General features: G+C 40.1%; 1 protein-coding gene across 1 annotated transcript in view; it reads right to left on the bottom strand.

The window, feature by feature from the left end:
• ifih1 (interferon induced with helicase C domain 1) overlaps positions 1–24,820 on the bottom strand; it is a 117,831-nt gene that overhangs the window by 63,722 nt on the left and 29,289 nt on the right. Inside the window, exons 3-4 of the mRNA XM_073047417.1 lie at positions 23,526–23,741; positions 2,607–2,708 (exon numbers count right to left, since the gene is read on the bottom strand). Of these exons, the coding sequence (XP_072903518.1) occupies positions 2,607–2,708; positions 23,526–23,741 (318 nt within the window). The remainder of the gene's footprint in view (positions 1–2,606; positions 2,709–23,525; positions 23,742–24,820) is intronic.

Below are 24,820 nucleotides of genomic sequence, written 5' to 3' on the forward strand. Positions count from 1 at the left end.
ATGGAAACTGCTATTCTCACACTAGTTGAAACAAATGCCTTGTATGACTGTAAACCAGTATGACTGAAATTTAACCGATCTTGTATTGTGTTTATTATCAGTCATCATTTGAAAATTTTAAAAAGAGCATCAAACTTTTGGGAGAAAAGTCAGCTTCGTAAATTCCTGAGTAGTAAATTGTGTCCTTGTTGGCATCAAGAAAATACAACTGTGGAAAGGAAGTTGGCAGAGTTGAACTAAAATGGTCTCTGCTCGAAATGTCGGCTGTACTCTTTTCTATAAATGCTGCCTGGCCTGCTGAGTTCCTCCAGCATTTTGTATGTGTTGCTTGGATTTCCAGCATCTGCAGATTTTCTCTTGTTTAACATTATTGTGGTAACTTCTACTTTACAAAAAGACCACTCGACAACTTGATGGCCAAAAGAGCATCTTTATCTGGGACGGCAAATGATATTTACAATACAGAGGCTTCCAGGTACCTCGTGCGGCCTGGGTGGAGGAACTATATACAATGCATACTGGGAGTAAAAAGAGCAGAAGTAAAGACCCCGCCAACCCTGGATCCCACCTCTTGCTACCAACAGCTCCCCGACTAGTATTAACTTACTTTTAATAATACTCACATTACAACAATTATAATCTCATTCCTTTATCTAGGAACGTACAAAATTCTGAGCGAACGTGATAGGCTGGATGTAGGGAGGATGTCGCCCCTGACTGATGAGTTTGGCACCAGGAGTTATAGTCTCACGGGATAAGACATTTACAATTAAGATGAGTACAAATTTCTCAATTCAGAGATGGTGAACTTCTGAGAATCTGAACTACAGCAGGATGTGAAGAGCAGATCATTAAACTCATTAAAAGTGGTGGAGAATTATAAACATGATTCTGCAGATACTGGAGATCCAAAGCAACACAAACACACAAAATACTGGAGGAACTCAGCAGATCAGAGAGCATCTATGGAAAAGAATAAATAATTGACATTTCAGGCCAAGTCCCTTCTTTAGGACTGGAAACGGAGGAAGAAGATCCTGGAATTCAAAGGAGGAGAGGGGAAGGAAGATAGTTAGGTGGGTGGAAAAGATAAAAGGCTGGAGAGTAAGAAATCTGATAGTAGAGGAGACTGGATCATGGGAGAAAGGGAAGGAGGAGGGGACCCAGCTGGAGGGTCTTGGCCAGAAATGTTGACCATTCACTTCTCTCCGCAGACAGTGCCTGACTTACGGAGGTAGAGGGATTTCAGGATACCAAAGCCATTAAGCAGTATGGGGAAAGACTATGAACATGGTGCCAAGATTGAGAATTAACCATAGCTCACTATATTAAGATTGGTCAGGATTGGCATCTATTGATGCACGGCGAAAAGCTGAGGTTGAGTTGAAGATCAAAGCATTTAATTTGAGGAGTATGCAATTTATTCTTTGCACTGGGTGGGGATATAGTCAGGTGATAAACACTGAAACAAGAGGCAGGTTTATACTAAAAATGAAGAGGGGTGTGTCCCCTCTGAGTGGAAATGGAAGATGCCATTGGCAGGGAAATGGTAGAAAAATTAAACTGAGAGAGACAAATCATATTCAGTAAATTGCATCAAATAGATATGGACACAGCTGAAAAAGACTACAACTTACTCAACTCAGCACCTAGCATTGCCAGTCAGGGCTGAATAGCAATCAATTATCTATAAAGTTCAATGCAAATCAGAGGATATACAGTTTAAACATTTTATTCAGCTAGAAACATTGCACTCTGAGCACTCAGTTCAGATTCTGGCACCAATAATGCACATCATGGTGACAAGGAGGCATACAGGAGTGACATATAATGGTGTTGCAACAACAACTTCAAACTCACCATCGGTAAGACCAAGAAACTGACTGTGGATTTGAGCAAGGGGACGCCAGGAGATGACATCACTGAGGGGTCAGCAGTGGAAAGGGTAGGCAGGTTCACACTCCTGGCTGTCAACACCTCAGAGGATCCACTCTGGGCCCAGCACATCATGAAGAAGGGTTGTCAATGACTCAACTCATTGTGATTTGGAGCAGAGTTGCTATGTCACCGAAGACTTTTGCAAATGTATACAGGGCCACGATGGACAGCATGCTGACACGTTGTTAATTGTCATGGCTTGAAGGGCTGTAAAGGCCTAGTCTGTGAGATGTGCATGATTGAGAGCGCGAGAGTGAGTGAGAGAGAGAGAGAGAGAGAGACAGAGACAGAGACAGAGACAGCACCAAGTGTCACAAGTCTGAACCCTGGTAATATAGACTGTGTAGGAAATACTGGAAAGGCATGCATCTTTTAACTTAAATAGATGTTTTTGAGAGGTGATCTTACTGAACAAAATCTTAAACTATTAGTCCTCCTTTGAAACTATAGCCTGAAATATTCCATTCGAGTAAACTAAAATGAACTTTGCAAGATGCAAATAAACATCAGTAATTTCATTAACATAGTTTACTGAGAAATGTATGAAATATATCTCATTTACAAGTAATACATTTCTAAGAATAAGTTAATGTCACCAAAACAAATGCTAATATTAGATAGATTCAATATAAATAAATATTTATCATTGAAACCTGTCAATGCCTTACCTGAGCTGGCATTCTCCTCTCCAGATTCACCAGAACCTCTGTTCTCCAAGCGACTGCCATTTAAACTGCAATTACTTGCCTCCAATGAATCCAAAGCAGGATCTGTTAGGGAAAAAAACTAGTGGTTTTCAAATTCTATGAATTCCAACCAACGTAAAATAGCAGGTGATCACTTAAAGCAATCGTTTACAAGGCCAGTTGTCCAATAAATGCAAACCAACTCTAATCTGAAGGTCAATGTACAGTATGATCTATTAATAAAATTATCGGAGCATTAGTATTGCATTATAGTCAATAAATTCTCATGTGGATTCCTTCTGCATTCTCTTAGCACAGAAAATCAGTTTTTTTAATGAATTTGAAATACCCTGATGAGCAAAAGACTTAAGCATATCTATTTATAGCTAGGATGTTTAAGACTTTTGCAGAGTACTGTATTAATTTTACGTATTACATTGTACTGCTGCCACAAAAAAAATAAAAAATTTCATGAGATATGTGAATGATGACAAATTCTGATATGGGTCTCTATTGCAGACTGAGGGTGGGATGGGAGCGGGGGAGAGGGATCATGGTTAGGAAAGGAGGAGGGGAGAGGGTAGGGAGCGGGAAGCACCAAAGAGACACTCTGTAATGTTCAATAAACCAATTGTTTGGAATCAAATGACCTTGCCTGGTGTTTCAGGGCTGGGTCGCTCCCCGCCCCTGGACTTCTTTTCTCTGCTACCTGTCCCACACCCCTCCCATGGCACTCCACAATAGCCAGTCCCTACATCTTTGTCTCCCACCAGATTTGCATCTCGCTCTCCACTCCACATTGGCATATAGAGTACATGGATGCTATTGTAGCCACTGAACCAGGATTACAGGCAGGTTCGGTACTTCTTTAAGGCAGGGAGTCCGACAAGGTAGTTTAAATACATAATACAATTTTACTAACAAATATCAGTTTTGTTAAAAACATTGCCGGACCTACACCGAACTGCAATGTACAAAGGAAGCTGCATAAGTAACACACCTCATGTGGGTACACACGGTCACAAGAATAAATCAACCAAGAGGATCAGCAATGTTGCCACTTGCCTCCCCTTCTGGACTAGACAATGGCCTAACTATGTGTTAGCATGCTTTTAAAGTCATCTCCTGGGGAGCAAGGTCCCAGGCTACCTTCCCTCCTGCAAGAAGCAAAAGGCACAATTCTCTGTACTACCTGGCTATACTGTTAAGAATACTAAAAGTTAAAAAATCTCATGTGCCGACACTTCACCTTTCTCAAGAGAAAAAGTTGCCATATTGCAACTCCAAGCCTGGAAGTATTTCAAATGCTGAGTTTAATAGATGGTAAGATGAAGATTGTTGTGTATAGTTTGGTGCTGATTTCTATCGTGCATAAGGTCCAATTATCAAGTATGCCCAAACAAGCATTGTAAATTGTTCCTATAAAGTTTTATCTTCTGGTAGTTCCAGAATGAAGGACTTGTTGAGGGATTCAGTGTGGTAAATGGAAGCCAGGATTAGATCAAAATGATGAAGAGCCACTCAAGACAATGGATCAGCCATGGTCTTCACAGGAGAACGTGAGCTGATGGACTAAAGGCTTTGGCGTTCATATATATCATGATGAGTAGGAAAGTGATCAGCCATGTTAAGGATGAGGTGAGGGAAGGGGGTGTAATATTCAGTGAATGTTAGTGGTGAAAAGCTTCCACTGCCTATTAAATGCTCCCAATGGTGTGCTTCTCAAATAGCCTCTGACAACCAAGTCCACTCCTAGCCTTCACATGTGGCTCAGCCCAGTGGAACCACTTCTACTGACAAGAGAAAGGACAAAGCCAGGTAACTGGTGCCTTAAAACCAGTCACTTCAGGTAGATGAAGCTCATCAGTCATGGTTGGCAGCTCACCTTGGAGAAGGAAAAATCTGATCTTAAACCTCCACTACCTTGCAGCTATACCCACTCATGGGGAAGGTTTCAGGAGTAATCCCTAGGGGAATAATCCTGAGCTGGAATCCACAAAACAGTCCTACGCTGAGTTCAATGCTGAAGAAACCCACATGGTCACAGGGAGAACGTACAAACTCCTTACAGACAGCGGTGGGAACTAAACCTGTGTCGTTGGTACTATAAAAAGCGCTGTGTTAACTACTATGCTACTGCGCAGGCCCATCATCCCAAAGTCACTGCACAACAGCTTTAAACAATTAGGCCTACATGGCAATATTTATGTAAATCTCCAGAAAGCCACAATACTAAACATCACTAGAATAGTCTGAAAGTTCCTAGCCATTGAGAAATGAGTGTGCTTGGCTATGCCTGTACCTCAGGTTTTCCCAGCTTGAGCTGAGAAAAATATAAAAATAATAAAATGCTTTGTTGTGCTCACTAATGACTGAATATCATATATATTCCATTAAGTTTAATTATTGGTAGAGTTCAATGAAATGAAGAGGCTTATGTGGAGTGACAGCGATAGAAAATGGATATTCCTAACATTAAAAAAAATGGTTATGGACTGTTCTCTTGACGGGAATACTTATGTAATCCAGGGACTACCTACACTATTAATTACATTTGATTACACAAAGAAATCAGTCTGGAAACGTTTGCAGTCAGTAACTGCCCTCTGCTGAATTATAAATGTAATGACACTTAAAACAGGTAAGTAAAATGCCACCTCCTGACAGCCTGCAGCAACAGCAGGCAATCATTCAAACAGAACAAATTCAATCAAAATCCTAAGTGAAGAAACATCATTCAAATGATTACTAGTACCATAAGACCTACAAGAATAAAGAATTTTTTTAATAATGTTGTTGGTAAGTACTGGACACTGACCTATCATTTTTTAATTTTTTAATTTATATATTTCAGAATTCAAGAAATATCTTGTGGTATTATTTCACTATTAGATATTACAAACTGCAATTTTACAGTAACTATCTGTTCTAAAATCCTTCTTATCCTCACAGCCACTTCTCAATCATACTTTCTTACAATGTTCTTTTTAATGATCTTCCCTTGTCTCTCTTGTTCTGACTGCAAAGCTCATCTAATGATTAGGATACGGTTTAAAATAGTCATTGTAAACAGCAAATGTTTTAGATTTGATACAATACATTAAACATCTTACATCTGACATCCATTTCCTTTTTGTTGTACTCATCCCTTGTAAAATTTAGTCACAGCTGTGTGTGATGCACGATGCAATGCCTGGGGATTTACTTCACTGTCATGTTTGTCCAATATTCCCAATGTTATATTACTTTCTCTGCTCAGTTGTGCCCCATGTAATACTCTTGACAATTTCCACAAGACTCTGTTTCTGCAGATACCAAAATCATGTAATTTCATATAAATTTTATTTTAAGGCAAATTATTTGTTTATGAATGTGATTGTTTTAGATTTATTCCTCTGATCTACACCACATTTTCCCTGTTTTTCTTTCATTTTTATTTACTACTTCTTCTCCTGCCTGCAAGACGTTGTCACATATTTTGACTTCCTTCTTCCAATAATGGCCAATCCCCTTTCTCCTTCCCAATGTTGACTTTTCACCTGTGTGGTTCCACTTTCAGCAGGTCCTAACTCAACCCCAGGTTTTGTGCAGTGTAGATGGAATGGCAGGTGGGGAAGTCAGAAATTTTCGGACAACCGGGCTCATGGGGAAGACTGAGACCAAAGATGACAGTGGGCATGTTGAAATAAGATAGAGGAAGGATAAGAGTGGAGTAGGATGAGATTGAGAACTATGGTGCCAAAAAAGATTAGAGAGGACACTTCACAGTCAACACCCAGCTTTGTCAGCTCTCAAAGTTCTCCAAAATTCTGGATGTCTCTGAATGTATCTGGAATTTGATACATTTAAAAATTACTAAAATCAACAAAACAAACAAAAGCATAATATATTAATGTAAAACCACAATATCTAAAGATAGTAAATAACTTAACTAATTAAAAATGCAAATTACATTATATTTACCCTTCACCTTCACAACCAATGCTGCCATTCAAATGAATGTGCTAACTTTTGTTCTACCAGTACTACACTGCTTCAATTGCAATGGCCAGATTCCTGCAGGAACTCTTGGAAAATTTAACAAGTTCTTTCTTGGTGAAAACACGGTAGGAGAATTGCCAGTAATAATTTGCCAGTAAGTTAAGGACATCAGAGATCTGGTTGGGAGGTACAGATATCCTGATACTACCTGGAAATAAATACCAGCAGTTCAGTATTGAACCATTACTATTTCTCAGTGATTTCCGACTCAAACACCATCTATTGAATTGTCTCTTTTGCTTTTTACTAGTTTCTTTCCAAAACTCTAGCACTGGACTTGAGTTCTGATGAGGGATCTCGGCCTAACACATCAACTCTTTATTGTGGGCTAAATTTACACTTTGTAGTGTTTAGAGTATCTAATTGAGATTCAGACTTAATTATCACGTGTATCAAAACATGTAGTGAAATCTATCATTTGCCTTATCAACCAATACACCCAGGGATATTCTGCGGGTAGCCACAAATTCTGGCACCAACATAGCATGCCCACAATGTTCAACACGACATAGAAGAACACGAGCAGCAGCAGTAACAGTGACAACAACAGAACAGTAAACAAACACAAGAAAATCTGCAGACGTAAGAAATCCAAAGCAACACACACACACCAAATGCTGGAGGGACTCAGCATGTCGGGCAGCATCTATGGAAAAAAGTAAACAATCAACGTTTTGGGCTGAGAAGAAGGAGGAAGACGGCAAAATAAAACAAGTCCCTTTCCCACCCTCCTCACACACGAAGACCTCCAACCTCTGGAAGGACCACCTCCAGCCCTTGAGTACTTGGCCCCATGCTCTCAAACTTGCCGACATCAGACCTCCAACGTTCAGTCCCTGGGCCAGACTCACTGACTTTGGTCTTCGACCTTTTGGACATTCTACCCCCGGACTCACTGAACTCTGGATTTTGACCTTTGGCTTTACCATCTGGACTTCGCCAATCTCAGGGTATCAACCCCACGACTTACTAATCACGGGTTTGTCCATTGGGCCTTAACTGACCTGGCCTCTGGAATCGCTGACCTTTGACCACAGAGCACCTTGGGCCTCACCTTCCAGACTCCCACAAGTCTCCAATCCCAGTGACCTGGAGGGTCACAGGCTCCTGTTACTCCCACCCTTATGGACCTCTAATTTGGAATGTGGGATCTGTGAATCACTGGTCTCAGTGCCTGTCAACCTGACCCGACCTCCAAACTGCTGACCTTTGACCATAGGGTGCTCCAATCTACACTAAGGATCCCACCCCTGACTTTCATTCTCCTTCATTCTGTCAGTAAACCCTAAGCTGCTCTCACGCTGACCCCCACCAACCAAACCTACAAATAAGAAGGGTCTGAGTCACAACGTTGATGGAAATTGCAGCTTGGTGCAAACCTGACCTGAACTGGCTCTTCATTTATCCCTAACTCACCCTCATTCCTGTCTCTAAACCCTACCCTGACCCTAACTCTCCCACTACCCCTAAAACCATCACTACAAACCTAAAAATCAACTAACTCCGAAGCACAACTTTGACAGACATCTCTGCTCAGCACCATCTTGACTGCAAGTTACCAAAAAGTTATGAAAACAATTAGTCATTACATCTTCACAAATAACAAATTGTCTCCTTTGGGTACTTTCTACTTTGTAAAAAATAGATTGAGGTTAAAGATAACTTGACTAAATTATATCTCATTGGTTAATTTGGTTAATTAAAAAGAGCCTAATCTCATGCCAATGAGAGACAAATACAATGAGAGACATCCATTTGTATGCAAACTGGCTATACCATGCTTAATGGGCAAGTAACATCCATAGAGCTTGATGAATTATTGATTACATATTGTACAGAAATATTAATCTTTACCAGAACAAATAAGCTGTTCTTACCAGTAAGATGCTAAGTCTAATCATCAAGGATAAACAAAATGTTATCATCAAATTATTTTGAGTAGTAAATAAACAAATTTCCAAGCTATTAAGTTGATTTTATACTGTTTGAATGGAAGAGGATAAATGGGTTTAATCTCAGAGAATGCGAGTAAGAGAAAGCAAGGATTGAGTAGAATTCTTCTCCATATTAATGCTACTTCAATTAGCAGAATTAACATCCCTTCAGTTTTGAAGATAATTAGTTATTCTGCTCTCTCTTTGATTGCATAAATAATTTATTTTCATTCTGACCTTTGTGACACAAAGCGAATGAAAAGCAGGGTGCATAAATGAAGATTTGAATTTTGGTTACATTGATTCTACTATGGTTATTATTCTACTATGGATGTATTGAGTATGCCTGCAACAAAATAAATGACAAGGTTGTATATATACTTTGATAATGAATTTACTTTGAATTTTTGAGCCTTGAATTGTGATGGAGCAGTCAGTCAGCTGCCACATTACAGCTCCAGGGAACTGGGCTTGATCCTCACCTTACGTGCTCTCTGTGTGATGCTGCATGTTCTGTCTGTGATTGTAGGCTTCCTTCTGATGTTCCCATTTCTTCCTGCATGACCTCTTCATGTGGGGTAATGACAAAAAGAATCCAAGGGGAGTCAATGTACATGTGAAAGAGAGTAAGTTGCAAACGTCCTTAGGAATGAGGATAGAGGAAAAAGAACATGTGGGATTGTCGCTCTGAGGGCCAACATTATCAGCTAAATGGTCTCCTTCTGTGTTACTTTGAATGTCAGTATATCATCATCATTGCACGCAGTGTTGTATGATGTGAGTGATCATGGTCCTCCATCCATGACCATGATTGAATTTGGCAAGTTTTTCTACAGAAGTGGCTTGCCATCGCCTTCTTCTGGGTAGTGCCTTTACAACACAGGTGACCCCAGTCATTATTGATACTCTTCATACGTTAATTGTCTGGCGTCAATGGTCACATAACCAGGACTTGTGATATGCACCAGCTGCTCATACAACCATCCACCACCTGTTCCCATGGTCACGTGACCCTGATCGGCCAGTGGATGGGGGGGGGGGGGGGGGGGGAAGAGAAGCTAAGCAGGTATTACACCTTGCCCAAGGATGACCTGCAAGCTGCAGGCTAGCGGAGGGAAGGAGCACTTTACATCTCCTTTGGTAGGGGCATATCTCCACACTGCCACCCACTGCAAGTACAGAACAGACAAAAAGAGAAAAAAAGCCCACTTTCAGAAGTAAAATTCAAATCACACACCCTGAAAGCAGGCAGGTAGATTAATTTGCTGATACAGATAAACCCTTCATGTGGACTAGTGGAAAAGGTCAGGTGTGAAAAAGTATGAATTGTGCTGTGGGAAAATAAGGAAAGGGGGAATGGAACAATGGGATTGTTTACTGGGAGGTTAATGTGGATTTCTTGAGCTACATGCTCCCTTCTCTGTTCTTTGGTAAAAATTACAGTTTTCAACTGTTGTTAGCTCCTTTTCCTGTTCAATTGTATCTTCTCTTAATACTGCAGCTGAAGGCATTGTAAAAGAAACTTAGTCAGCAAAGTGCAAGTGGTTAAAGAAGAAAATGAACAACAAAGTTATGCAAAAGGGTGATTATATGACAACTATATCAGACAGAACCAATCAAAGCAAGTTTTCTTTTTCTGGTGGACTTCACATTAATATGGTCCTTACTAATACTGTGGACACTTTATATATAAATACAGTTGTGGGTAGGATGGTGGGTGGAGATACTGCATGTCTGCATCAAAGGAGGTGTAAAGCATTCCTTCCATTGCTAGCCTGCAGGTCACCCTTGGACAAGGTGTAGCACCTGCTTACTTCCCAATCAGGGTCTCATGAGGCGTATGAGCAACTGGTGCATATCACAATCCTGGTTATGCGACCACTGGCACCATACAGACAATCTCCGAAGAGTATTGATAATGGCTGGGGTCAACCCGTCTTGTAAAGACACTGCCCAGTTGGCAGCAAAGGGAAACCACTTCTGTGGAAAAATATGCCAAGAACAATCATGGTCATGGTAAGACCATGAAAATCATGTCATATGACACGGCACGTAATGGATAAACAAACTGTTGTGATAAAATACTAAATTACTTCAAAGTAGATCATTATTTATCCTGGGTTAATCAATAATAAATTCTATACGAAGGAAGTTATTTTCTCCAAGAATATATATCCAATCCTAACCACAAGAAAACAAATATCCTAAAGCTTAGTCGGTTTTTACCAACTCCCTGTATTTGCCACAAACATTGAATTAAGGGCTCCCAGTAAGAATTTATCTGGGGACTTGTACAGAATCAAGGTCACTTCAAAAAATTAAATGTAGAGAACACATACAACTTCTGAACTGTAGAGACTGCCCTTACTGTAACTGTAGGCTTCAATCTATAAATGGACTAAATGGAACTGCAAAAATGTCCAAGATCTCAAAAAGGAAGTTAACTGAAATAAAAATGTATGGCACATAATATAATGCAAACGAATATCCCATGAACAGTCCAAAAGGAAACGCATTTCCTCGTTTCTTTGGAGTATTACTCTGAAATTGATAAACGAAACTTAATTGTAAAGCAATGTTGATTATCAAAGTATCAGTTTCCAGTTCACTGAATTACTGACACTAGACTTTGGCTACTGACTGTGAAACACAGCAAGGGGACTGAATATGTAGGGTCACACCAAAGGAACATTGACAAGAAAAATGCATTGGGTGTGCAATCACTTCTATAAGGTGAATTTGTAAGGTTCAGGAACAGTTATTACCCCTCTACCATCAGGTTCTTGAACCAGTGGGGGAAACCTTCACTCAACTTCATTTGCCCCTTCACTGAAATGTTCCCAAAAACTTTCCAGGATTCTTCATCTCATGTTCAGGATATTTATTGCTTGCTTGTTTGTTTGTTTATTTATTTATTATTTCTTTCTTTTTATATTTGCACACTTTGCTATCTTCATTATTGTTGAATGCCCAAGTTCAGTAGTCTTTCATTGATTTGGTAATGGTTATTATTCTATAGATTTTTTGAGTATGCTCACAAGAAAATGAATCCTAGGGTTGTATTTGGTGACATATATCCACTATGATAATAAATTTACTTTGAACTGTGAATTATGCATATCCATTGCTAAGGATATTAATTTGTGCACAGTGAACCTCTGAAGTATCTAGACTTGGAATGAAATCTAGAACGTGAATTCAGGCAGGATGGAACAGTAACCTGACACCTGCCCTGTCATTTTGGAGTGCAGTGTGATGAGGAAGAACCCCCAGTAGTATAAACTGAAGGATTATTATTATTTGTTGGCAGCTTAGCACAAATCAACTGTTCCAAAATATGGGTAAAATACAGAATGACAGGAAATTGCATAATGAGGAGAAAGTGCAGAATAAGCAAAAGGGAGGATGTGAAGGAGGAGTTGGGAGAATGGTAGGACATTAATGACACAGGAAGTAATTTTCTTTTCCGACCATCAGTTAGGAGCCAGAAAAAAAGGGCGTACTTTCATAAGCACTCCCAGAGTGAAATCAGTAACCTACAGCAGCCACAACCGCAACCACAGAGCAGGGCAAGGCCCATGTTACCAGTGGATGCCAAGGTGGGCCAGCAACACCAGAAGAAAGCGCGTAGCTTTCCCAGGAACAAAGGTCTCTCCCTGATCCAGAATGCCATCAATTTCTGGACATGCCATACCAAAACTACCAAGAACCAGAACGGCAGGCTAAAGCAAAAATATGTGAAGGTAAAATTGCAAGCAAAAGAAAAAGTACCATGAGAATGTGTTAATCTGTTCTTCCAAATATTTAAAATTATGCCCCTCATAAACTTCTTATTTCATGAAATTAAAATCTTGCAGTAGCACAAATAATATATTAGTGAATCAGCAACCCTTCAGTAGACAATCACTTTTCCTTCTGTGCGAAAAGTACCCTCGACTTCATGTGTGGACTGAAATATCTGACAGTGACAATGGCGACAGCACTCAGTTGGCATCAGATGATTGCTGAATCAGAAAAATCGAGGCTGGGCATATCTGAACTATAATCCAGCAGGATGCCATCTATTCTCTGCTCTTTCATATGCCTAATTTCCTCTTTCTGACCCTTTGTCATCTAACCTACACCAAGGAACGAATTACAATCATTAATTGACCTGTCAGTACAATTTTTCATAAGACTGTGTTTATTTCCTGCCTTTCAGATACATGCCCAAAAGCTCTTTAGAAGCTTCTGTTGCCACAACTTGTCTGTATCTGCCTACTCTAGTGGTTGCCATTTCTTCCTGCGTGGAATTGTTTATTCGTACATTAACACCATAAGATAAGAGGAGCAGAATTAGGCCATTTGACCCATCAAGTCTGCTCTGCCATTTCATCATGGCTGATCCATTCTCCTCTCAGCCCCAGTGTCCTGCCTTCTTCCCGTATTCCTTCAAGCTCTGACTAATCAAGAATCTCTGCCTTAAATATACTCAATGACTTGGCCTCTACAGCCACCTGTGACAATGAATTCCACAGAATCACTACTCTCTGGCTAAAGAAATTCCTCATATCCATTCTAAGTGGACATCCCTGCCTTCTGAGGCTGTGACCTCTAGTCTTAGACTCCCCACCATATGAAACATCCTCTTCTCATCCACTCTACCTAGGCTTTTCAGATAGGTTTCAGATATGAAAAGAAACAAGAACATTAGGGGGAAATGTACATAGACAGGGGAAACACGCAAACCCTACACAAAAAGCTCTGGGGGGTGGTCAGAATTGAAACCAGGTTCCTTGAGCTCAGACATAATAGTGTCAATTACAGAAGTTTTTTAATATTCTATGCCAGATAACTGAGCACTAAATTCAAGGCTGATCCTCTGGTGTAGTCCTTAAGGAGTTCTGCTATATTTCAGTTGAAATGTTAAACTAAGGCCTACCCTGCTCTTTCAGGTGATTATTAAGAAATGAGGGAATTATCCTAAAAGTCTTGTCAACACTTTTCTCTCAACTCATACTTCTTATAATAATGTAATCTTGCCATTATCATCTTGGGAGATTGCAACATTGTTGTACTACAGTACATCAGTGGCTAAATTTTTGAAGTACATCATTCACTGTCTTCATCGAAGTACTAGTTATAGTAAAATAGCCAGAGTTGGAGACACTGATTAAAATCAAAGATCACCAAAACTTTTACTGAAATTAACATAACACATACTTATATTAAAAAAAGCTTAAACTGTTTTCCTGGTAATGTGGATGCTGAAAATGGCTGGGGTCACCTGTCTTGTAAAGACACTGCCCAGACGAAGACAAAGGCAAACCCCTTTATAGAAAAACTGGCTAAGAACAATCATGGTCATGAGACCATGATCACCCATGTCACAGGACATGGCACATGATGTTGATGATGATGGATGCATGAGGGACTGCAGATGCTGGAAATCTAGAGCGACCCACACAATGTGTAGAAGGAACTCAGCAGGTCAGGCAGCATCAATGGATGAGAAAACCCAGGAAGGATCTCAGCCAGAAACACCAACTGTATTTTCCCACCCATAGATGCTGCCTGACCTGCTAAGCTCCTCCAGCACATTGTGTGTGTTGCTCATGATGATGATGATGGATGCTGGAACAATATCATACCCAACTTGTACCGATTTCCATTCCAATTAATTATACCATTTCAAATATGAATACTGTATTTTACCAACATTGGCATTGCACTGAAAGTAAGAAAATAATATTTAATACTAACCTAACTTTTAATTAAGAGTAATATTTTACTAGTGAAACTCTAAAATCATTTGTAAAAAGCTGCTAACCTCTTGGCTATCTTCCACAATGGATGTTTTGTGCAGTAGCGTATAACACATTTTTCAAGTCATCAAATGCTGCATGGATCAGCTGTGACACTGTGATCTTTGACATTTTTGATCTGGAATAGGGAACTGAGCTGAGAATCCCTTCTGCCAATGGAGCTGTTTTGGAATAAACTTTATATTTATCAGTTGTCTACTTAATGTACTATTTACTAATTGGCTGGCACAAATGATAGTAAATGTATCCAACGAAGAGTAAATTACTCATTAACTAATAGGCAGAGGAAGCAGTGCCATACCACCTTTTCCTTCTGCATAAGATCAGAAGCGATCAGCATGCATGTGTATGCGTGCATGTCCCTAATCTCAAGTTTGAAAAAACTCCAACATATTGAGATAATTTTTTTTCCTTCCTGACAGTAACAAAAATACCTGGATTCTCATGATTTTGGAAGTTTCCCTTGTGCCCATCAATGCAAAATTCCCACCACCACAATGCAATTTGCCATCCAGGACAGCCTGAGGTCCAGAAAACTATTTTCCATCGCAACAACAGAAAATGCTGGAGCAACTCAGCAGGCCAGGCAGCATCTATGGAAAAGATTAAACAAGTCAACATTTTCGGCCAAGACCCTTCATCGGGTCAGATGAATGAACCACCTTTCATTGCGTGACCGGCACTGCCATGGAAGGTGTGAATGAGAGGTGGAAGAATAATATGTTAAACAGAAGAAAGTCCAGAGATGCTGGGAATCCAAACCAACACACACAAAATGCTGGAGGAACTCAGCAGGTCAGGCAGCATCTATGGAAATGAATAAGCAGTCGACATTTTAGACTGGCACTGCCATGTAAGGTGGGAATGAGAGAAGGAAGTATAATATTTTGCAGCTTTTCAAAAGGCTGAACCAATTAATGGGCAATATCACTTTCCAGTAAGGCGATAGAGTAGTAACCTCATGGGTGGCAGCAGCTGGAAGAGCTATATTGTGAAACAGTTGTTTAATTATGTCTGTAAATTCCCACACCTTATAATGTTCTCTTTTACATTCAAGCAAAACATTATCAGCCACCAGCTGATTGTTAATATTTACAATTTACTTCTCACATTCAGTCAAGAGCAGTGTGGTAGGAACTCAGTAAGGTGAAAAATTAATAGTGGAAAATAAATTTGGGACATACTTGATAAATACTTTGGACTTCAATAATCTGAATTCTTGCACCAACTAATGAGATAATTCTCTCCAAGTATAATATGGTTCATACAAATGTAACAGTCCCTATAGTGTAGTGTGAAAAAATCTGAGCAAGCGTCTTTTCAAATATCATCTGAAGAAATTATTAGCGCCATTAATTTCTCCATGATGATTATATTACAGGTTATACACTATTATTAATTACTTTTATTTTTTTTGAGAATAGCTTGTTGCAAGAAATGCTAGATTAAGTGGTTTATTTAATGGTAACTGTTAATTAGAAACTCAAATTATTTAAATTGTTCTGTGATTTACAAACATGAGACTATTATAAAAGATTTGATATTGTAGTGGGAATTCTCTGCTAATGATTGGCACTCTCACATTTGATAATGCAGAAGTAGCAGTAAGAATAATTCTTTTAGATCTGGGGTACCCAACCCAAGGACTCCTCGGTTAATAGTAGGGATCTATGATGTAAAAAAAGTTGGGAACCCCTGTTTTAGATGAAGAATGTTACAAAACTTGCAAATTACTGACAGCACTACCATCCAAAACAAAGTTGGAACTAGGTAGGAAAATGAGCAGGCGTCTCATTATCCTTCTTTCTCTTCTATCTTTCGACGTGTTAAGATTCTTCATAGCACACCCATATGGTCAATAATTGCTTCAAATCTTCAAAACTAAAGGTTAACATCTGAGATTGCTCAATATGTCCCCTCTAAAATTTGCACATATGTACTTTCAGAGCAGGAAAGCCTTTCAGCTTTACTTCCTATTGGGACTCAATAAACTGACATCAAAATCTCCATAGAATGCATAATTACTCAACAAACCTCTGAAAGAATAAATTTACTCAAATTTTTAAAAAACCTTTTGAATGAATAATCATCTAGTTGAAGCGAGCTATCCTCCAAGAGGACCACAACCTTGCCATGGTTTGGAGGCTTGCATGCCTCAATGACCCAGAGAGCTATGCTGGCTGGAGTCAGGTCTTGATGCTTTGGCTCTTGGGTAGGGTCACCTATGTCAAACAGTTCAAAGGTTAGAGGCCAGACTAAGAGTGATCCACCAGTCCTCCAGGTTCAGCACTGGTAAAACAAAATTGTTATAGAGACAGCAATGAAGAATCCTTCCATGTCTGAGTGCATCAGTATTCCTGAGTCTCCCCCTGGAACTTGCATGAATGACAGTAGTGAAAAAAGAGCTACTGACACGATGAAGGAAACCCTGACCACCACCAGAGATGGAGGACCTTCATTGCTGCCCTAAACGCTAGTGGTGTAACAGGCAGTAGGCAAGTAGTTAACATGAACTATGGTACACACATTATGCCAATGGAGATCGATTAACAATGTCATCTGTTCATCCTGCTTCCATCCCACTTCATTATTTTCCATGACATTCTTTTGTTGTAGCTTTCTGCAAGAAAACTAAACAATTAAAGGAATTCCAGAAAAAAAACTTATGTTTTTCTTCATAACAAATGAAAATTTTGTATGAATTTGGTCCTGCAGCACAAATAACTAAATTCCACTATTATCCCAAAATCTACAGGGAAATTCTCCAGAAAATGAAGTTGCAACACCTGGCTACTTTTGTCAACTAACTTCAACATCAGAAGCTCCAAGAAATATTCTTACTTTGCAAGAAGAAATGCATTATTACCACACTGACAAAGCTGAGTAAATGTTTTCTAATATAGGTCCACTGAGATTGTGAATGCCAGACTCACGGACAGCCGGTACATATGCGACAATATTCAAGATGAATGGGAATAGGTTTGCTGGCCACTGCAAGACAACAGGCATCTTCTACCAGGTGAAAACAGTATGTTCCCATGTGTTCTTCTTCCCCCACCACCCTGAACTGCAACAATCAGGTATTGAGTCAAGCCGAGCTGAAAACTCAGCAGATTGACTCATTCACTGAGCCAGTGAGGCTGGCTCACTCTACCATCACAGCTGTTTCTGCGATCCTCTCCCACACACCGTTTTTGTTCATTTCCATCTTATTCAGCAATGGAGCACAGTCATAATCTGCAGATTGCCTTTAATGCTTAACTCGTTCTAAACAAAGTAAAATTAATACCCAGGAGAAAGTAAATTAGGTATCAAAATATAAATCCTAAATACAGGTTGAGCACTCCTTATCTGAAATGCTTGGGGCCAGAAGTGTTTCAGATTCCAGATTTTGTCTGGATTTTGGAATATTTGCAGCTATATAATGAGATAGTTTGGGGATGGGACTCAGGTCTAAACAAAAATCCATTTGCATTACATATACAGCTTATACGTATACCCTGAAGGTAGTTTAATATAATTATTAATAACTTTGTGCATGAAACGATAATGTGTACGTTGAACCATCGGAGTGGTAAGCTATCACTACCTTGGCCGGTCAGGTGGACAGTCAGTGGCCGTTTGGCATCGCGACCAATCCCGACTCTGAATGTATATGCTACTGGTAAGCAGCCTTCGTCTTACACTTGTTCATCACGCAGTAAAAATTATGAAGTACCATTAATATAATGAAAGTATAATGAGTTTAAGATTACTAAAGCATCAGGAGAATACCTGAATCAGCTGTTGAACAACAACAAACAACTGCAGTCTTTCAGTTTCCACCTATGGTACTGTATTTTGATTAATCATAGAGAAGTACAGCACAGAAAGAGGCCCATCAGCCCATCTAGTCCATACTAAACCATTTAAACTGCTTACTCCCATTGACTTGCACCAGGACCATAGCTCTCCATACCCCTACCATCCATGTACCTATCCAAACTTCTCTTAAATGTTGAAGTCAAGCTCACATACACCACTTGTGCTGGCAGCTCATTCCACACTCTCACGACCCTCTGAGTGAAGAAGATTCCACTTATCACAAACAGGAAAATAAGTTTTCTTTGTACTTTTTCAACCTTATACACATCTTTCCTGTAGGTAGGTGACCAAAGTTGCAAACAATACTACAAATTAGGCCTCACCAATGTCTCATACAACTTCAAAATAATATCCATAACATTACAATGCATTTGTATTTCACTTTTTTTTTGGTTTTATGTAAGGTATAAAAGCAAGAGTGAATTTAATTACAGGTAAATAGAATGAAAACTGTGAAAAAGTTGACATTTTATTTTTAATGCAATAATGATGCTGGTCATGTTACACTTGTAGGGTAACGTAATTGGTGGAAACTTAAGTAATTCACAACCACCGACATTCAGTTGGGGTTCACTTTAAGAGGCTGGTCTGATGTGATTACATAATTACATGAAGTTTGGATGCCACATTTTGTGTTTAGGTTTTGGAGTACAGTAAATGAGTTGTTCTAGGTTGTCTTAAACATAAAGCATCTCCACTGTTTTATTTGCTAAAACCTACACACTGGAACATGGGATTTTAGGTGGAGATGAAATTCAGATTTCATGCACAATATGTTTTGTAATTTAAAAAAGTGTGATGATCTTCACGTACAACAAAAGATAAATGCAGTACCAAACACAACCTCAGGTCTGAGAAACATAAGGCAGAGGGTCTGTCATCGTTAACGGCATTGTGAAGTGAAACGTCTGAAGCAGTTGAGGGACGTGGAAGCAGATGCCCTTGGGATGAGGAAGCACTGTGCTGGATGACTATTTTCATCTGCTTCATTAACAAGGGTTTCTTTAAAATAGCATGATTTCTTGTTCTGTTATGAACGCACGCTGCTCTAGCCCTTCAATTTCTCTGCTGCTTCGTGATCTGAAGACACTTTATCACCTCAAATCTTTAAAAATTTAATGTCATGCCTTTTCTTAAATGTCTGCAACCAGCCTGCTGAATATTCACAATTACCTTCCATTTTCAGTTTTATGTGATAGATCTTTACTTGTTTCATGATCGGCATAAGTGGCATATGTTCACTCCAAAGCTGATGAATCCACTCTTTCAATACATGAGCAAGATCTTCATTTTTCACAAGTGTAGAACCTTTACACCATAGAACCATAGAACATTACAGCACAGAAACAGGCCTTTTGGCCCTTCTTGGCTGTGCCGAACCATTTTTCTGCCTAGTCCCACTGACCTGCACCTGGGCCATATCCCTCCAAACCCCTCTCATCCATATACCTGTCCAAGTTTTTCTTAAATGTCAAAAGTGAGCCCGCATTCACCACTACATCTGGCAGCTCATTCCACACTCCCACCACTCTCTGCGTGAAGAAGCTCCCCCTAATGTTCCCTTTAAAATTTTCCCCCTTCACCCTTAACCCATGACCTCTGGTTATTTTCTCCCCTAGCCTGTTTGGGGAAAAAGCCTGCTTGCATTCACTCTCTCTATATCCATCATAATTTTATACACCTCTATCAAATCACCCCTCATTCTCCTATGCTCCAGGGAATAAAGTCCTAACCTATTCAAACTTTTTTCTGTAACTCAGTTTCTGAAGTCCCAGTAACTTCCTTGTAAACCTTCTCTGCACTCTTTCAACCTTATTAATATCCTTCCTGTAAGTAGGTGACCAAAACTGCACACAATGCTCCAAATTCAGTCTCACCAATGTCTTATACAACCTCACCATTACATTCCATCTCTTATACTCAATACTTTGATTTATAAAGGCCAATGTACCAAAAGCTCTCTTTATGACCCTATCCACCTGTGATGCCACTTTTAGGGAATTATGTATCTCTACTCCCAGATCCCTCTGTTCTACTGCACTCCTCAATGTCCTACCATTTACCTTGGTTTGACCTTCCGAAGTGCAATACCTCACACTTGTCCGCATTAAACTCCATCTGCCATTTTCCAGCCCATTCCTCCAACTGGTCCAAATCCCTCTGCAAGCTTTGAAAACGTTCCTCACTGTCCACTACACCGCCAATCTTTGTATCATCAGCAAATTTGCTGATCCAATTTGCCACATTATCATCCATATCATTGATATAGATGAGAAATAACAATGGACCCAGCACTGATCCCTGTGGCACACCATTTGTCACAGGCCTCCACTCAGAGTAGCAATCCTCCACTACCACTCTCTGGCTTCTTCCATTAAGCCAATGTCTAATCCAATTTCCTACCTCTCCATGAATACCTAGCGACTGAATCTTCCTAACTACCCTCCCATGTGGGACCTTGTCAAAGGCCTTAACTAAAGTCCATGTAGACAACATCCACTGCCTTCCCTTCATCCACTTTCCTGGTAACTTCCTCGAAAAATTCTAATAGATTGGTTAAACATGACCTACCAAGCACAAAGCCACACTGACTTTTTCTAATAAGTCTCTGTCTATCCAAATACTTGTAGATCCTATCTCTTAGTATTCCTTCCAATAATTTACCTACTACCAATGTCAAACTTACCAGCCTATAATTTCCCGGCTTGCTTTTTGAGCCTTTTTTAAACAACGGAACCACATGAGCTATCCGCCAATCCTCCGGCACCTAACCCACGGATATCCACATTTTAAATATTTCTGCCAGGGCCCCTGCAATTTCAACACTAGTCTCCTTCAAGGTCCGAGGGAATACCCTGTCAGGTCCTGGGGATTTATCTACTCTGATTTGCTTCAAAACAGCAAGCACCTCCTCCTCTTTAATCTGTATAAGTTCCATGACCTCCCTACCTGTTTGCCTTGTTTCCATAGACTCTATTCCAGTTTCCTTAGTAAATACAGATGCAAAAAACCCATTTAATATCTCTCCCATTTCTTTTGGCTCCATACATAGCCGACCACTCTGATCTTCAAGAGGACCAATTTTATCCCTTACTATCCTTGTGTGTTTTCTATTTTTCTGCATTATAAAGTATGCAGTGTTTTTCTATTTTTCATTAACTTCTGTTCATTACTTTCGGCAGAAGACTTTAACAGCTTGTCCTTCTATTTCATTAGGTCATAGTTGGAGGGTTGTTCCAACACCATAATCCTCCGTGAGATGCTTCACACTCATGTTGCTGTCAAGTTTTTCCAACAACTTGACTTTCTGAGATAAAGATAAATGTAAATGCTTCCTTTTTTACCCATAGTAGTAGTCTTGGGCCTTTTTGACATTTTCAACAATATCTTCACAGCTCAGAGCACAGAATAAGCACCAAACAGGGTCCCACTCATGGAATGTGACATCATTTCTCAGAACTGTCTATGGTGCCTAGAAAACTGCACAGCACCTGGGAACCTTCCCATTGTCAGTGCTCTATAAAATTTTGGATTTGAGGTTTTCTGATTTTGGATTTTCAGATAAGGGATGCTCAACCTATATAAACTTATTTTACTAGCCCATAAAAAATGTGAGGAAAATTTCCCATATAGCGGAAGCTAGTCATGAATGAATTTAATTCGCATAACACGAACATTCAAAAGATAGTAAAGACCATGCAAATACACACACAAAAAATGCTGGTGGAATGCAGCAGGCCAGGCAGCATCTATAGGGAGAAGCGCTGTCGACGTTTCGGGCCGAGACCCTTCATCAGGACTAACTGACAGGAAAGATAGTAAGAGATTTGAAAGTAGGAGGGGGAGGGAAAAATGCAAAATGATAGGAGAAGACCGGAGGGGGTGGGGTGAAGCTGAGAGCCGGAAAGGTGATTGGCAAAAGGGATACGGAGCTGGAGAAGGGAAAGGATCATGGGACGGGAGGCCTAGGGAGAAAGAAAGGGGGAGGGGGGCACCAGAGGGAGATGGAGAACAAGCAGAGTGATGGGCTCCCCTCCCCCTTTCTTTCTCCCTAGGCCTCCCGTCCCATGATCCTTTCCCTTCTCCAGCTCCGTATCCCTTTTGCCAATCACCTTTCCGGTTCTCAGCTTCAGCCCACCCCCTCCGGTCTTCTCCTATCATTTCGCATTTTCCCCTCCCCCTCTTACTTTCAAATCTTTACTATCTTTCCTGTCAGTTAGTCCTGACGACGGGTCTCGGCCCGAAACATCGACAGCGCTTCTCCCTATAGATGCTGCCTGGCCTGCTGCGTTCCACCAGCATTTTTTGTGGGTGTTGCTTGAATTTCCAGCATCTGTAGATTTCCATGTGTTTACCATTCAAATAGAGTAAGTTTTTGGACCCACTAAAAGTAAAGACTCATGTTCTAGAACAGGCTGCAGTCTACACAACCTATTCTTGTACAGTTGCATCTTTAACATCTAAAATATGTACCATAGTCAAACATCGCCAAATATGTTCAAACGGTTCACTAATGCTCCCTTTAGATTTTTTTTCGAGTCCGCTCCTCACCAGAGTTCATTACTGCTTTGAAATAAGGTAGACAAAAGAGCTGAATTCAGTAGGTGAGAGGAAAGTGACTGCCCTTATTGTTAAAGCAGATTTAGCTTCAATAACACTTGGGCAAAAAAGAAGTCAATAAGGATAATGGGAAAAGTTTCTAGTGGATGGCACTATACACAGTACAAAGGGAGCTAGTCATCCCAGCCCCTGCATAGGGTTATTCACAATCAAAGTTCTTGGCCTTATTATCTTAAGCTGCTTCATCAAAGGTCTTCCCTGGAAAATATCAAAAATGGAATTATTCATTACAAAGTTTTACCATATCCAAGCCAGCACTGAGTGTAAAATCTTTCAATTCCTTGCAAATCTAACTCCACTCAACTCAACACCATCCAGGGAGCAAAAAGAACACACTTGACAGGTTCCTCATCAACGTACTTAACTATTCACTCTGTTCATCTTGAGCAAAATAAGGCTGCAGTGTGTTGCACCTCCAAAATGTAATGCAAAAAAAAATTCCTCAAGGTCAGTTCTGCGAAAACATCGGATAACATAAGCTGGAGTCTGGAAAACTTCCTGCTATCTTATCCAGTACACATTGGAAGATCTGATCGTACAACAAGTCAAACAGACAGGTAAATGTCACACATTTCTTCATTCCTCATCCATATCCTCCATTGAATTAAGCCGATGAGTGCAAACAATCAATCTTTTACCTGTATTCAGAGATGAATCCATTGTAGACATGTCTGACAGGATGCTATTGTCTTTGCTGTTAACTTGGTCATCTTCCCCATCAGAACTGGGCCCAATGTACAAATCTTGGATTGCTTGCTCATTGCTTCTAAGGGCTAACTGGACTGGGTTAGCATCGTTCAATTTGTTCTGCTCATCAGTTGCCAACTGACCACCAGATGGATCTTGATTTTCTTCTGTTGAATGTTAATGAATAAAAAATACAATCAAGTTAAAAATAATGTATAGATGCTGGAAATCTGAAATAAAACATGAAGAGCTCTAAATAATCAGCAAATCAAAAGTAGAGAAATTGAGTTAACATTTTAGATTGATGATCAAGAATTAGAAATCAAACATATTTTGTGTTGTAAAGTGGTGATAAACTTTAACACCGTAAGATATAGGAGTATAATTAGGCCATTTGGCCCATCAAGTCTGTTCTGCAAGTTCATTATGTCTGATCCATTCTCACTCTGAACCCAATCACCTGCCTTCTCCCCATATCCTTCATGCCTTGACCAATCAAGAATCTACCAATATATACATTAAATATACCCAATAACTCAGCCTCCACAGCCACCTGTGGCAAAGAATTCCACAGATTCACCACTCTCTTGTCCCACTTGGTGGCACAAGCGCCGGACTCCAGAGCAAAGGTTCCAGAGTTCCAATCCAAGTCGGATTAAGCATCGAGCTAGCAACTCAGCCTTGTAAAAACAAGAATAGCTTGCTACGGAAACACCGTCATGACGGTGCCCTGATAACTCCACTGCCGAGTTAAGGGCTGTTCTTCTTCTTCTACCACTCTCTGGCCAAAGAGATTTCTCTTCATTTCTGTTCTAAAAGGACATTCTTCTGTTTTGAGTGTGTCCGCTGGTCTTAGGACTCCCCCACCATAGGAAATATCTTCCCCACCTCCACAGATAGCCATAGATGGAGATCATGAAAAACCCAATGATGCAAGTTGTAATATTGCTGGCCACAAGCGTGGCGAATGGTTGTTCAGCAAAGGTAATTTGGCTGAAGGTGTTAATCAAAGGAGCTACATGAAACAGAAGATGAATATACAATAGAACGATGAATAAAATAAAGATTCTGAAATGGAAGTTCTTAAAGCACTCAGTAAAAATGGATCCCTCCAAGAGGACCTACAACCTTGTCATTCGGTTTGTAGGCTTGCATACCTCAATGACCTGACAAGCTATGCTGGATGGAGTCAGGGCTTTTTGCTTTGGCCCTTGGTAGGACCACCCTTGCCAAACAGGTCAAAGGG

Source organism: Hemitrygon akajei, chromosome 5 (assembly GCF_048418815.1).
Source record: "Hemitrygon akajei chromosome 5, sHemAka1.3, whole genome shotgun sequence".
Lineage (NCBI taxonomy): Eukaryota > Metazoa > Chordata > Chondrichthyes > Myliobatiformes > Dasyatidae > Hemitrygon > Hemitrygon akajei.